We start from the raw sequence: 14,551 nt of genomic DNA on the forward strand, positions 1-14,551 counted from the left end.
AAGTTCTACTTACAATCAAAAGTAGTTCTGCTATTGTGAAGTTATATGTTGCATGGAAAGGAGTGAATGTGTTGGGATGGAGGGACCAAGCAAAGTTAGGAGTTACGTTGAACCCTAGACTGAAGGATCCCGTGTCAGTTCTTGCAATATCTAATGGAGAGTCTACTGAGTTACCTGAGTTCACAGAAATTTCTCGTGCCTTTCCAAAAGTGTTTTCTGATAAGTTGGGTAAGTTGAATGGGTTTAGTCACAGAATCAAAGTTAAGCCCAATTCTGTTCCTGTTAAACAAAAACTAAGGGGGGTTCCTATTAGTATTAGGGACGAGCTTAGAGATATGTTGGATACCATGGTGAAGGAAAATATAATTGAGGAAGTGGAATCATCAGAGTGGGTTTCTCCCATTGTTTTAGCCATTAAACCTGACAAAATTATTAGGCTATGTGTAGATTTGAGGGCACTTAATAAGAGTTTGGTTACTGACTGTCACCCACTTCCTAACATTAATGAAATGCTATGTATGTTAGATGGTGCAAGTGTGTTTTCAACGTTAGACCTTAGGTCTGCGTATCACCAGATCGAACTCACTGAAGACTCTAAACAATTCACAGCATTCATCACCCCTCATGGGTTATTTCAGTTCAAGAGAATGCCATTTGGTTTGGCTTCAGCTGCTTCAGTGTTTCAAAGGGCCATGTATCACATCTTTAAAGATCTAGGATTCGTCAAGTGTTTTCAAGACAATATACTTGTGTTTTCTAAAAATACCTGTGAACACCACTCTCACCTTAAAGAAGTCTGCTCTAAATTAGAAAAATTTGGTCTGACAATTAAGGCCAGCAAGTGTAAGTTTTTCTGTAAATCTGTTGAATATTTGGGACACACTCTTTCTGGAGAAGGAGTGGTACCAAAGAAAAATCTTGTGGATGCTATTATGAAAGCACCAGCCCCTGATAATAAGGAAAAATTGCTCTCATTTGCTGGGTTATGTGAGTATTACAGCAAATTTATTCAGAATTTTGCTAACAAGATGGACGGACAAGCAAGATATTGCTTTTAAGCAAATTAAAAATGAGATTGTCAATGCTCCCACACTAAAATCATTCTGTATTAATAAGAAATGCATTGTTACTGTGGATGCCAGTCTATATGGCATTGGAGGTGTTCTGAGTCAGTGTGCGGGTAAGGATGAGTGGTGTGTAGCTTTTGCTTCTAGAACTTTATCTCCCACGGAAAGAAGGTACTCGGTTATTGAAAAAGAGCTGCTAGCCTGTATTTGGGCTGTGGAGCATTTTAGAAATGATGTGTGGGGAAACAGGTTTATTTTGAGAACAGACCACAAACCGTTGATAGGGATTTTGTCTCCCGGGGGAGGATGGAACTCTACTGCACGGATAGCTCGTTTATCTTCACGCCTTAGGAATATGATTTGGAAATTGTGTATGTACCAGGAAAGAGCAACGTCACAGCAGATTTTCTCTCCAGGTTACCCTGTAGTGTTGATAAGGTTTCTACTATTGATCTTGATGTGGATGTTGTTGCTTCTATTGAGGATTGCATTTCTCAGTAGTTTTTAACGTTAACTGAAGATGAATGGTTTAAGGAATTGGAAAAAGATTCTGTATGTCAACAAATTTTTGACTACGTAAGAGTTGGATGGCCTAATAGTAAGTGCACTTCTGCTGAATTAGCTTCTTTTTCTCAGGTTGCTTCTGAAATTGAAGAATTTGGTGGTCTTTTGTCCAAGACTGGTAAGCTAATTCCTCCTGCTTCTTTACAAGAGAAGATTTTGTTGCTGGCTCACCAGGGTCATATTGGTATGTCGTCTATGAAACGGTTGATTAGAGAAAACTTTTGGTGGCCTGGCATTGATAAGATGGTTGACAGAATGGTAAGGGAATGTTCACAGTGTATTAGTAGCGATAAAATGCTTCATTTATCTTCTGCTCCTCTTAAGCCTGTGGCTTGGCCTAATTTTTTTTGGCAGAAAGTGGCTTTTGACATCTCTGGTCCTTTTAAACATTTGCCGTTGAATGCTCGATTTGCTTTAGTTTTGGTAGATTACCATTCGAAATGGCCTGAAGTAAATTTTGTTAGTAATGCTTCTTCACAGGTTATTATGGTTTTTTTTTTTAAAGAGATTTTTGCTAGGGAAGGTTTTCCAGAGATTTGTGTCACGGATAATGGTACACAGTTGGTTTCTTCTGAGATTGAACAGTTCCTTAACAGTTGTGGTATTAAACATCATACTGTCTCTTTATATGAGCCTAGGGAGAATGGTCAGGTTGAGCGTTTCAATCGAGTTCTTAAAGATTGTATTAGTGGTATAAGTTTTTCTGATGATAATTGGTTGGATGTTATCAGGAAAAGGTTATGGAGTTATCGCATCACACCTCACTCTGTTACTGGTGTGAGTCCTTTCAAACTTCTGAAAGGAAGGGAAGCTACTTCTGTCATTTGTCCCTGGTGGGTTAAGAAGTTAAACAAGAATGATTCTAAAGTTGATCTTGAGAGTGTTGCTAAACGTGTTGAAGATAGGCAACAGAGTATGAAAGTGTTGTTTCATTCAAAAATGAATGTCAAACTTCATGACTTTGTTGTAGGAAAATGGGCGAGGGTTAAAAAACCTGGGTTTCTGGTTAAAGGATTTTCTAAATTCTTTCCTCCCTTTAAAGTGGTTAAAGTGTTCAAAAACAGTGTTGCCACTCAAGATGGAAGAGTTTGGAATGTTCGTAGGGTGGCCAAATGTCCTAGTTCTTCTAACTCACTTCCATCACGGGCGCCTTGCCTCAATAACAATCCAGGCATGTTGATGCGTAATGTTAAGATGTCTCCTCAAGGTGCTCCTCATAAAGGTTTGTCAATTGCATCTAGAGTTAAAACTGATGTTAGACCCAAAAGAATGCCTAGTAGGTACCTGTGTTAATTTTCTTTTGTAGGGATAAGATGTGTTACATTCTTGCATTTCCTCTGCTTTGTTTTCTTTCTCCATTTCTTCTGTTACTGTGGCTGGAGCCTAGAATGTATGATGCGTGCCTGCATCTTACATGCTGGGTTCCAGATTCTGCCTCAACTGTATGATATACTGGACTTGCTGCCTAACGGACGTGCTGTGCTTCTTTCATTTAGCTCTAAAATAAATCTTTATATTTTTCACTATACAAGCCTCCTACTTTTTTATACACACTTTGAACTCTGAGGATCATGCTAGGGAACTTGGCCTAAAGCTGCCCTGCTCATTTAATGTTTAAGGTTAAGGCAAGGCGATCTTGGGGCGACCATGCTGAAGGGCTCAGAATCTGCCTGCTACTACTTTGTGCCTTAGATATTGATGGAGCAAGTAATTTTACTGAGATCTGTGAATTAGTTAGCTAACTGTTAATATCACCAGCACCTAACTCAACTAATGGTCCATCGACCAGAGGAAAGATTGTTGATTTGTAACAGATTAGTTAAGCATTGAATAATATTACAAATTGTTTGTGGCTGCAGGGAATTAACTAATCAGAACTTAGGCAAATTACAGAACTTGACCCCCAGCGGACCTAACAGGGAGTGTGGATGAGCATTTGGGTAAATGTGTATGGGCCCCATTGAGACATTTGGTTTTATGAAGTGTTCATCCGTAGGCTTCCGCTGGATCAATATCATTGTGATATGTGTATGTGGAAGGAGAGAGAATGAGTGAACATCTCACCTGCAGAATCTTCTCCAGTTGGTGGTGGTCATCTACAAGAAGGATGTTGGCTTCACTGTTGCTGGCCACGTAGTGACAGGTGTCCGCTGAACTTGTGGGGTATATTCCTGCAGGAGTACCTCTGCAAACAAAGAAGGAGAGTTTGAAATCCATGTCTTTGTGTTGAGAAGATGCTTAACTGTGTATTGAAGGACTGAAATGCTGCATGATTGATTCCTAAAGACACTTTACCAATCCCCTCACAAGCCAGAACTAAGCAAGGACCATCACAGCATAACAGAAGACAGAAGACTGAAGAACCAAGACCGAAGTCTTGGTTCTTGGTCAAAAACAAGACCACTGGAGTTCAAAGCACTGGCCGTCAGAGATGGGCCCTCCTCCATCTCCAACTGAACACGTGCGCAATCTGGGAGTGATCATGGATAATGGCTTAACAATGCAGTGCCAGGTAAACAAAGTGGCAGCCATCTGCTTCACCATTCTGCGTTGGCTGAAGAAAATCTTCTGGATGCTGCCACCTGACACCCTGAAGTCAGTAATAAATGCCCTGATAATCTCTCGGTTGGATTACGTAAATGTACTTTACTTAGGGGCAAACAAGGCAGTCACGAGACGTCTCCAACTAGTTCAAAATGCTGCTGCGCGCTTGCTTTGCGGTAGTCACCGAACGGATCACATCACGGGATGCCTACGTGACCTTCTCTGGCTCAAAGTTGAGAGCCGACTTCAATTTAAAACCTTGAGCTACATGCACAAAAGAAAAATAGGTAACGCACCCAGTTATTTACAATCTCTTGTTAAAACCTACATATCTGCACGCTGCCTCCGTTCCTCATCACAAGGGTTTTTCTGGGTGCCCAAATCTAGATTTGCAAGAATGGGTGGCAGATCTTTTTCCTTTTTGGGTCCTAGACTTTGGAATTCTCTCCCTTTCACTATTCGTTCAGAGACCAGTTATGCTCGTTTCCGCAGAGCTATAAAGACCTGGCTGTTCAAGCAATAATCCCTCAGCTTGTTAGTTTTTCTTCTGGCCTTTCCGGCTCACTGCCTCTTTTAGCGCCGGGAAACCCTTTTGGGTAGCTGTCGCGCTGTACAAGCTCAAAAAATAAAATAAATAAAATAAATAACAGAGAGGCTGGGGAAAGGCGTGTTTGCTCTTTCAACTTGTTATGGCATGAGGCGCATGCCATCTTCAAGAACCGCAGCAAAGATGGCAGCAGGTAACTATTCACCAGCAACCTTATGGGTGTGAGTTTCATCCTGACCCACTGCTGCCACACACACTTGTAGCTGTCCTCAAGGCTGCACCACCACAAGAACTCCCAGCCACTGAGTATGTGTAAGCACAAAGCTCCTAACAGAGGCATCTTCTGAAAGGCTACCTCTGGCTAGGCTTGCGGTCCTAATGCTGACTCTTCTAGCATCCACTACATAGACCAGACCCTCCAGGATTTCGCGATTTCGCAGTTTTCCGCGAAATCGGCACTTTTGTAAAAATGCCACGATTTTTACAAAAGTGCCCGCAAAATCGGCACTTTTGTAGAAATCGCAGCAGTTTTACAAAGGCCGCTATATCCTGGGGGGTCTGGACTGTGGGCATGGGTCTGACGGAGATCCGGAGTGGATGGTGTTCATGATCGTGATGGTGTCCTCGTCGTTGATGTTGGTCCAGGAGAGTATGCGGTCGGTGCTGGTGGTGGTCGTGGGGGCAGAGGTCTCAGTGTTTGTTGGGGTGGTCGTGGCGTTGAAGCTGTTGTGGATGTTTGTGATCTTGCGGGCAGTCTTTTGCTCTTCGAGGGAAACAAAGTGTCTACATTGTAAATAAACCAAATATAGATAGCTTCATGTTGTTAAATAACTAAAAAAACTAAGATATCTGTGTTTGTTGTAGGAAGAATGGCCAAATAAAATGCCGCAAAATTGCCACTAAATTTCCATATTTGTGCCGCTATATTTCAATTTTTGTGCCACTAAATTTGCTAATCCATGCCGCTATATCCTGGGGGGTCGGATAGACTCTTCCTGCCCTTGCATATAAGCCCACTAAAGCACTTCACCTACCTCTAAACCAAGATCTTCACAAAGTATTTTCATTATAAAGCACTCTTTTTTACACACAAATATTTTTGTGGTGCCCACCACCATATCACCCTGAAAGCACCTGATCTCAACAAACATTTTGGGGGGTTAGGTATTAGGCAATTAGAGAGGCTGATGAAGCCTCATGCCGAGAATCTTTGGTGGTCAGAGGACCAAAGTCACTGTCCACTAATAGCAGAAAATACCACTTGTTTCAACTGGGAATACTCATAACAAAAGGAAATGGAAATGTTTTCAGGCTGTGTGTAGGCCTGGGCGGTCAACTTTTGTTTTTTTTAAAGAGTTTTATATAGCGCGAACTGCACCCGAATCGGGTATCAGAGCGCATTACATAGCACTCGCGAACAGTAAGTTGGGGAGCGCGAGCTGCCTCTCAGGTAGAGTTTCTAACTGAGCAGCAGGAAGATCAACGCAAACTGCATCAGCAGTTCGCACTGCACTTTGCTACTTGCGGAACTCTGTTGAGTTATTTTGTCACTTCGCAGAGTTCCGCGTTGCGAAACTCCACAAACTACACCCAGGCCTGGTTGGGCGAGGGCAGATCAGCACTGGACAGTACTTAAGGAATCTGCTTTTGAGTCTCATTATTTGCAATGTTCGAAGAGTCAGTCTTCAACACATTTCATCGCCAACTCGTCTTTGTTTCCTCTATTTGAGATTTGAGGTCTTTTGCGGTTTCTATTTCTTGATATTTTGTTATCAGTCTAGTGAAGGGTTTTATTGCCTTATTGCATTTTCTCCCTCTAGGGGCACAATCTTTTTTCTCTTTCTTACATTATTAGAGTAAGGATATTTGTGGCTCTATACTTGGAGTCTCCAACTTGCCCATTCAAAGACAGTGGGGAACAGTGCGGAGGCAGCTGGAGAAGGTCACCATCTTCATCCTTGTCCAGAAGAAGGATAATGCAAGAGACAAGACATGCAAAAAGACCTCCTTTGCACCAAATTTGTGGTCCTTAAATATAGTACAAGCTGCTCCAGCTTATCATTGTTCTTAGGAAATTCAACCACATGACCCCTACATTAAAGGAACTTTATTTCTTCCATCTGTAGGCCCAGACCAAATTTAAAAACAGTGGCATCACCAAATAAACTATCGGAAATGTCATCCTTGAACACCTGGCCAAGAAACAACCCACCTCAAGAGCTCTTCTGGACACCAGTAACAAGATGGAGAAATGTGAGAAAGGAAACTGAAGACAGGGCTGGGCAAGCAGGATCTGGAACAACATCTCCATAACCCTCAGACCTTCTGCATCCCAAAAGAAATAGAAGTTCAATCTCTTCAAAGAGAAACATGGGCTCCTGCCTGTAGTTTACAGCTCGTCCGTCTCCCCTTCCTCAACCAGGTTTGTTTATATGAATATCACCATATAGAAAAATGCATAGATATAACTGTATTACGCTAATGTTTTCTTTTACATGCCCAATGTAAGAATCAAATACAATGGAGATAGGTGTCATGTCCCAGGTGACTTCCTGAGTTCTCGTATCTCAAGAAGCTTGAGCCATGGTGAATGTTGTGTCTACATACAGTGTTGACTATCAGCAGGGCTGATGCAATTGGAGTGGCAAATAGTGACTGTCCGGGGTGTTAGCTGAACTATTTACTATGTGCAGGGCCACTAGAATTATAAACCAGGGGATGGACAAATTATGCTGCAGGGTTGAGTAAATTACACGGCAAGAAAAAGCAAAATATGTGGTGTAATGCTACACATTGTGTAATAGTATTACTTTATTATTTTGTCATTTTTAAACTTGTTAACACTGTCTGGGCATTGGTTGCACCTCCTTAGTACCAGATTCACACCCAATATAGTAATAAGCAACAGAAAGGTGACCTGCCAAGCTTTGCAAATGGCCTTCCACTGTGCTGCAGTGTTAGTAACTTTTAAACCCTTTGATCTTGGAACACATTTTTTGTGTTTTGTTAAAATCTGCATATTATGTGGCAGATGATGGGTTATGTGGCAAGTGCAGCAAATCTATAATTATATGAAAATGACAGTGGCCACACAATCGCATAATTTCAGTAAACCTGATTATGTGTAAAGTATGAGCAAGTAGAGCAAGAGGTGGCACTTACCCGGCCATGATGGCTCCAATGTGGCCGATGAACCACTCTGGGGCGTTGGCGCCCAGGATCCCAACGCCGTGGAAGCGCTCCAGACCGAGCTGCAAGGATAAGATTCAGAGAGACATGATCAGTACCAGATCTTCATCTGCCATGGTCCATTAGGGCAGCACGTAGTAGAGCTAAGGTTAGAACATCACCAGAACCTTGTACAAGCACTTTCATAAAATTGGTAGGACATTCAATCCTTTTCAACACAACAGCAGCCAATAAAAATAGAGCAAAAGGAAACTTTAGCATGCTAACATGTTTTTCAAAGTTATACCAATGTTATATAAACATCTTACTTACCTCCTTCAGTATCTTTAATCGATTACATGCACATTGCACTTCATACTGGCTAAACCTCAGGAATGGAGAAAGGTGAAAGATTTGGGCCCTTGTACCCAAGACACATTGCACTTTCCAAGGTTTTGCAACAACTTTTTTTCAAAATCGGAAACTTTTTTTAGTGCCTATTTTAAAGGATAATGGTTTTATGCGGTATATATTAGTATACGTACAGATGCTGAACAATACATGGAAAAGTTTTAATATTGCTAGTTTTTTTGTTGCATCGGTTAGGGAAAGGAAAAGAAGGGCCTCTATGTTGTGTGATGTTTTATTTCTTCTATAACCGCGATGAAATGTGTTTTAAATTGGAGGTCTTTTTTATTGAAGAGTACCTTTATTTAAATGTTTATTAATTGGTTGTCTTTTGTGTTCTAGAGTAATTCTTTAATGAATTTTTGCATATGCCTTTTTTAAAACAATCAAATGGCTGAGGGTTGTTGTCTTGCAGAATTTGTATGATGCCTAAGATTATTCTAATATGACATTTGTATATGTTTTAAATTTGCTGTACAAGATGTTGGTAATGTACTTTTATGCTTTTTATTAACCGAATAAATTGAGTATGACTGACTACATGCACAGTCACCAACATGCATTAACCACACATCATAAGTAAAGTTCAGTAGCTAGTTTTAACAGGTTATTTGGGTCTATACGAGAGAGGTCAGATCCATTTGGCTGGAGCTAGGAATAAGAAGAGGGAAAGCTGTAAATTAAGTATCTGTGATTTGTTTTATAAGATCCAGGAAGACCCTTGGGTGATGGCAAAGTGGTGGAATTCAAAATGATTTTAAATACCCCTTTTAATAACCCAACCCAGTTGCACAACTGAAAACACCAAAGATAAAGAAACATAACTGTATAATAATAAATGTGTTACCTTAATTAGTTCCATGTTAATAATGTAGAACATAGTGCACATATTTAAAAATCTTTATTGGTTCGTGGTCCATTCCATAGGTAGAAACAGGCAGCCAACTCTGAGGACCTGATTATGAGTTTGGTGATTGGGATACTCCATCACAAACGTTACTGATATCACGTCCGCCATATTATAAGTTCCATCGGACATAATGGAATTGTAACACAGCAGACAGGATATCCATCACATTTGTGATGGAGTAAACCATTCGCCAAACTTGCATGTAGGCCCTTAGTTTGCTTCACAAGGGATCTGTTGTTTAGAAAATTGAAAAGACAATAGAACATGGAATTAAATTCACTTCCTCGTTTTATGAATTTCATTTATATATTTGTAAATACAAGGAGCGTCTGTAGCGATCATAATCCGATTACAATCACCAGACTCTGAGGGCCTGATTTGAACCTCAGCAGACTGGTTACTCCATCACATCAGTGACAGATATCTCATCCTCCAATATATATATCCCACAGGATATAATTTGATTTATATTTCAGCGGACAGGATATCCATCACCATTGGGACAAAGGAACCCATCACTTCTGTTACTCACACCCTTCTCTGGAGACACCCTAGTGTGAAACGGCATAGAGAGTGATTGGGGAAGGCTTGTAGAGGTACGCAATAGTAGTTATTTTTCCAATTATCTGCTCTAACAACAGACTGTTGAGAGATTATTAGCATAACTTCCACCTCCGAGCATTCGTAACTGATGACAGTTAGAGACTAGCGATTGAAGAAAGAAGCCTAACCAAGTTCAGACCAACTGCGATTGAGAGCAGGGCCAAGTTAATCCCACTGAAAAAGCTACCTTCTCAAAGTCCGGCGCAAAGGAGTTCAAATTTTCAGGATTTCACAGGAGGAGCCCAACTGCTTCCAGCCAAGGGTCCAGGACCTATGGAGGCACCTCTAAAGGATCAGGAACTCACTCCAGAAGAGGCCAGCGAGGCTCAAGGAGGTCCAGTTGCATGTCCAGACAGGTCCAGTTGCAGCAGGACAGATGGACAATTGTAGGAAGGCTTCTCTGGCTTATTGTATCTGTGTAGCTCAGAACAGTAGGCCAGAGAACTGACCCTTGGAGTTGCTCTGGTAGTCCTGGGTTCAAGCAAATGGCCCTCCTTCCTTCAAGAAGCAAGGCAGTTCTCTGAGAAATAAGGAACCACTGGTGTACAAGGCAGTCCTTCTGTAGTTTTCCACAGGTCCAGTAGTGCACTGAAGAGTGGGTCTGAGGGTCCACTGTTTGTACCTGGTGTCAGCTTTGAATGGAAGAAATGCTGGAGCCCCTCCCCCCAACAGATGGGTCTGAAATGTTTGTCCTCCCTGCCCAGGTCCCAAGATGTCTGAGGTGACAAAAGCCTGGTGTTAAATTATTTTTAAATATGCTGAGGCAGCTCCTGTAAAATGTAGGTGGGGCAGGAAGCAGCTCCGTTCCTCCCATTTTGCCAGGATGTCCATCTTCCAGGTCCTATTGTTCACTGCCTGTATGTTGGAATGGACATTATTTTTACAGTGTTTTTGTACTTTGGGAGAAGTTCACCCGGTGATTAGGGGCTGGTAGGGTACACAAATTAGTGCCTTTTGGTCACGCAGGCTGGTTTGTTTTGGTGCATTATGGGAGTTGGAGTCTTGAGTGAGAGGGAGTGGGTATTAGGAGTAGAATATTGACAGGAATCCGTTACGGGTTTTGGGTATTTAAAGCCTGAAGGGAGGACTCAGTTGAAGATACGGGTGGATTTTCAGGAAAGTGAACGTTAAAGGAGGACAGCACGAGGGTACAACCCACGCTCCACTGCAATCAGCCTGAACTTGTGACTTTCCCCCGGCCCATTTCAACCTAATAGCCACAAGTGGCGCTTTGTGCTTTTATATATATTCATCATATCACACGCCTACTGCCCATCATGGCATGTTCATTCAGGCCATCTTTCTGAGCCCATTGCATTACAAGGCCCTCCAACACCTACGGTCATCCCATCTTTGGAATGGCCTGACGTATTGTACTGTCTCTCTATCAAAAAAGACCAAAGCAGACATATGTTGGTGGCTCTCGCACTTGGATGCCAAGATCAGAAGCACAATATTTGGATTTCAGCCAGTCCTGAAAGTAGGACCAAATATCAACAGAAGCATCTGGGGAGGACTTATAAGAGGAGTTCTCTGTAGAAGAAGGATGGTCCTTTGAAGAGCAAAAGCTACACATCAAACTCTTGGCTCTCTTGGCAGGCTCCTACGCAGTGCGATGCTGGACCAAGGTCATGGTCCAATGGTGTGTCCTAATAGATATATTAACTATCTGGGGAAGCAAGATCTTGAACACTATCAGATGTAGTCAATGACTTAATGGATTACTGCCCGGAACATCAGATCTCAGTCACAGCGGAATGCCTCCTGGGGACCTCCAATCAGGTGGTGGACTGGTACTGAAGGCACATACAAGACATGAGCCTCTGGAAACTTTCTCACAGGGTATTCAATAGACTGGTGAACAGATCAGGTTTGTTCATAATAGACCTCTCTGTGTCATGCATGGATCACCACATTTACAGATATTTCAGCTAGAGGCCAGATCCAAAGACGGCAGCAATGGATTTCTTTCTCCAAGATTGGACGAAGGAAATGGGCTATGCCATTCCTCCATTATCAATGATAATCCGCTTCCCTGCTCAGGTGTGAAGGCAGCAGTCGGCCCTAGTGGTTGTGACTCTACTTTGGAGCACATAATGTCTGCTATCCAGTTCTGTTAGAAATTTCCCCAACATGTCGTCACCTGTTTACGAATCTCCCACCAATCCCTCCGGGAACACTCACAGACTGATACTGGAAGGCACTCTACATCTTATAGCACAGAGGATTACTTATGGCATTGAGGATTACAAGTGAAGATGGAAAGTCCCTTGCCTTTTGTGACAAGCTGAACCCAAGCTCTCCAGAGCGTGGGTAGATGGACACGTCAAATTACACGTCCGCTTGCTCATAATGGATGGGATGGTGCTGCAGAGTGTTAGACCTGGCATCATAGGCGTGAGTCTCCCTTCCATTTTATCAGATTGCCTCCTTTGTTTTTGATATGTTTTGCTGGTTATGTGTTTTGGACACTGTGCCACTGCTATTCAGTGCCACCGTGCAAGTGCTCCCTATGTTAAATTGATGTACTAATTAGTGATTCCATGATTGGGTTATTTGATATACTTGTCAGACCCTAGTACAGTGCACCATGTGTGCCCAGGGCTTGTAAATCAAATGCTGCTGGTGGGCTTGCCGCACTGGTTGTGCCACCCACAGAAGCAGATTGTAAAGTGTGTCTCAGGCCTGCCATTGCAAGGAATGTGTGCAGTCTGGACTGCCATGTCGACTTGGCTAGTGCACCCCGTCCCTAAACCGTCCCTTTGCTTCATATCAGACACTCCTTTGGTAGGCCCAAGGGCAGGGTACATTGTAAGCATAAGGTAGGACATGCCCTGGTGTGTGTAGCATGTCCTAATAGGGAATTACAGCCATTTTCGTTTTTCACTATTGTAAGGCTACTTTTTCTCTGTAGGCCAGAATGGGCAGTTGTGATTATTACATTTTATAATCCTAACTGACTCAGGGAACATGGTAGAAATTCGAATTTAGTATGCCTGAACTCTGAATGATAAAATGCATCTTTTAGTAAAGTTGGTTTTAATATTCTGTGTTTGAAAGTAGGCATTTTCTTGTCTAACTATCCAAAGCCTGCTTCTGCTAGATTGTGTATTCCATGTCTGGAGTTTGAGTGACAAGGCTGGGGGATTCCAAGAGATAGAATGAGTCAGCCCTGTGGTGAATAGGGAGATCTGCATCTAGATGGGAGGGAGGAGTTGCACCTGGGACCTGAATAGGGCTGGTCCTTCCCTCCACAATGCTGGCTCCACCCCCTGGGGTGCGGCCGATGTCTCTCTCTGCCCTGCACTGTGAAAGAGGAGAAGGAATCATGTCAACAAAGTGCTCCAGGCCTGTGCTTTCCCTCCACAATTCTGGCTCCACCTCCTGTGGGGCGTCTGATGTTTCTGCCCTGCACGTGAAAGGAAAAAATGAGTCCTGTAAACAAAGTGCTCAAAAGCTGGTTTGGACTAGGCAGAGGCCTCTCTGCCTTCAGAGAACAAAGAGAAAAGTAGTATACATATTGGGACCCAGACCAAAGGACTTTAGATCACTTCTGGTAACACGACAAACCTTTTGCCAAGGAGAAGAACCAAGGAAGCTGCAGGAGTTTGGACTGTGTGCTGTTTGCTGGGTTGGCCTGCAGTGGTTTCTTCATTGCCAAGGAAAGGAGAAGGAAGTTTTTAAGAACTTTCTTTATCTTGCAGAATATTACTCGGAGGGCTTGAATTTGTGCTTGCCTCCTGCTGAAGTCTCTGGGACAAAAGACTTCATCTCCAGCTCCCCTCTGAATTTCCTTGCTGGGAATCCTAACAGCAGAAACCTGCATCTCGCTGGGAGCTGGACGCGCGATGCAACAAGAAGAAGCGTATCGCCGCCACAGCTGTAAACTTCGCATTGCCGGAGAAGCGTGCCGCCGCCGCATCTCCCAGGAAGCATGTCTTCGTCGAAGCTGCCTGCTGTTGCATCACCGGAGAAGCATGAAGCCATCAAGAGGGTCGCCATCACATCGCCGAAGAAGCGTGTCACAGGGCCTGTCGCCGGCTCCAAAGTACAGAGTCGTCGCAAGGCTTCCAGGGCACCTATGCTTTGTTATCGTTGCATCAAGGGCACCATCTTCTCGCATTGCACCAGGATTGTCGCATCCGGGCCGTAGGCCGAGAACCTACGCATCACTCCCGCATTGGTAAGGATCAGGACGCATCGCCTACTCTGTGCAAGCATTGAGGCACGACGCATCATCTCCCCCAGAGCACGGAACCGACGCATCCCCCTCTGCGAGCTTTTTGTTTATTTTGCGTTAGGCATCCAGGTACTTTGTTGAGAACTGTGTCGCATTTATCACCAACTTGAACTAAGCAGCTTTTACCATCTTTAAGTCAATCTTAAGTACAGTATTGTGGATTTTTGTCGTTTGTGGTCTTGTGTTAAGTCTATATAAAGAATACTTATTTTTATAAAACCTGTGTGGTGTCCATCTGTAGTGTTTTCACTGTATTACTGTGTATATTCACAAATACTTAACACACTGCCTCTGAGATAAGCCTGTCTGCTTGTGCCAAGCTACCAAGGGGGGTGAACAGGGGTTATCTAGGAGTGTAATCCCCCTATCCTGACTTAAAAGCATGGGTCCCTATTTGGACAAAGGTGAATACCATTGCCAACTAGAGACCCTCAGTTCTAACACAATGGAACTTGGATCCCCTTAGGGGGGCAGATGTTGTCCATATTTTGCATATACTG

At 43.0% G+C, this 14,551-nt stretch overlaps 1 protein-coding gene across 1 annotated transcript in view; it reads right to left on the minus strand.

The window, feature by feature from the left end:
• Positions 1-14,551, minus strand: part of LOC147725886 (long-chain-fatty-acid--CoA ligase ACSBG2-like) — a 276,579-nt gene that overhangs the window by 246,834 nt on the left and 15,194 nt on the right. The window contains exons 3-4 of the mRNA XM_086960031.1: positions 7,885-7,973; positions 3,696-3,816 (exon numbers count right to left, since the gene is read on the minus strand). Coding sequence (XP_086816157.1) covers positions 3,696-3,816; positions 7,885-7,973 — 210 coding nt within the window. The remainder of the gene's footprint in view (positions 1-3,695; positions 3,817-7,884; positions 7,974-14,551) is intronic.

Source organism: Lissotriton vulgaris, chromosome 3_1 (genome assembly GCF_964263255.1).
Source record: "Lissotriton vulgaris chromosome 3_1, aLisVul1.2, whole genome shotgun sequence".
Lineage (NCBI taxonomy): Eukaryota > Metazoa > Chordata > Amphibia > Caudata > Salamandridae > Lissotriton > Lissotriton vulgaris.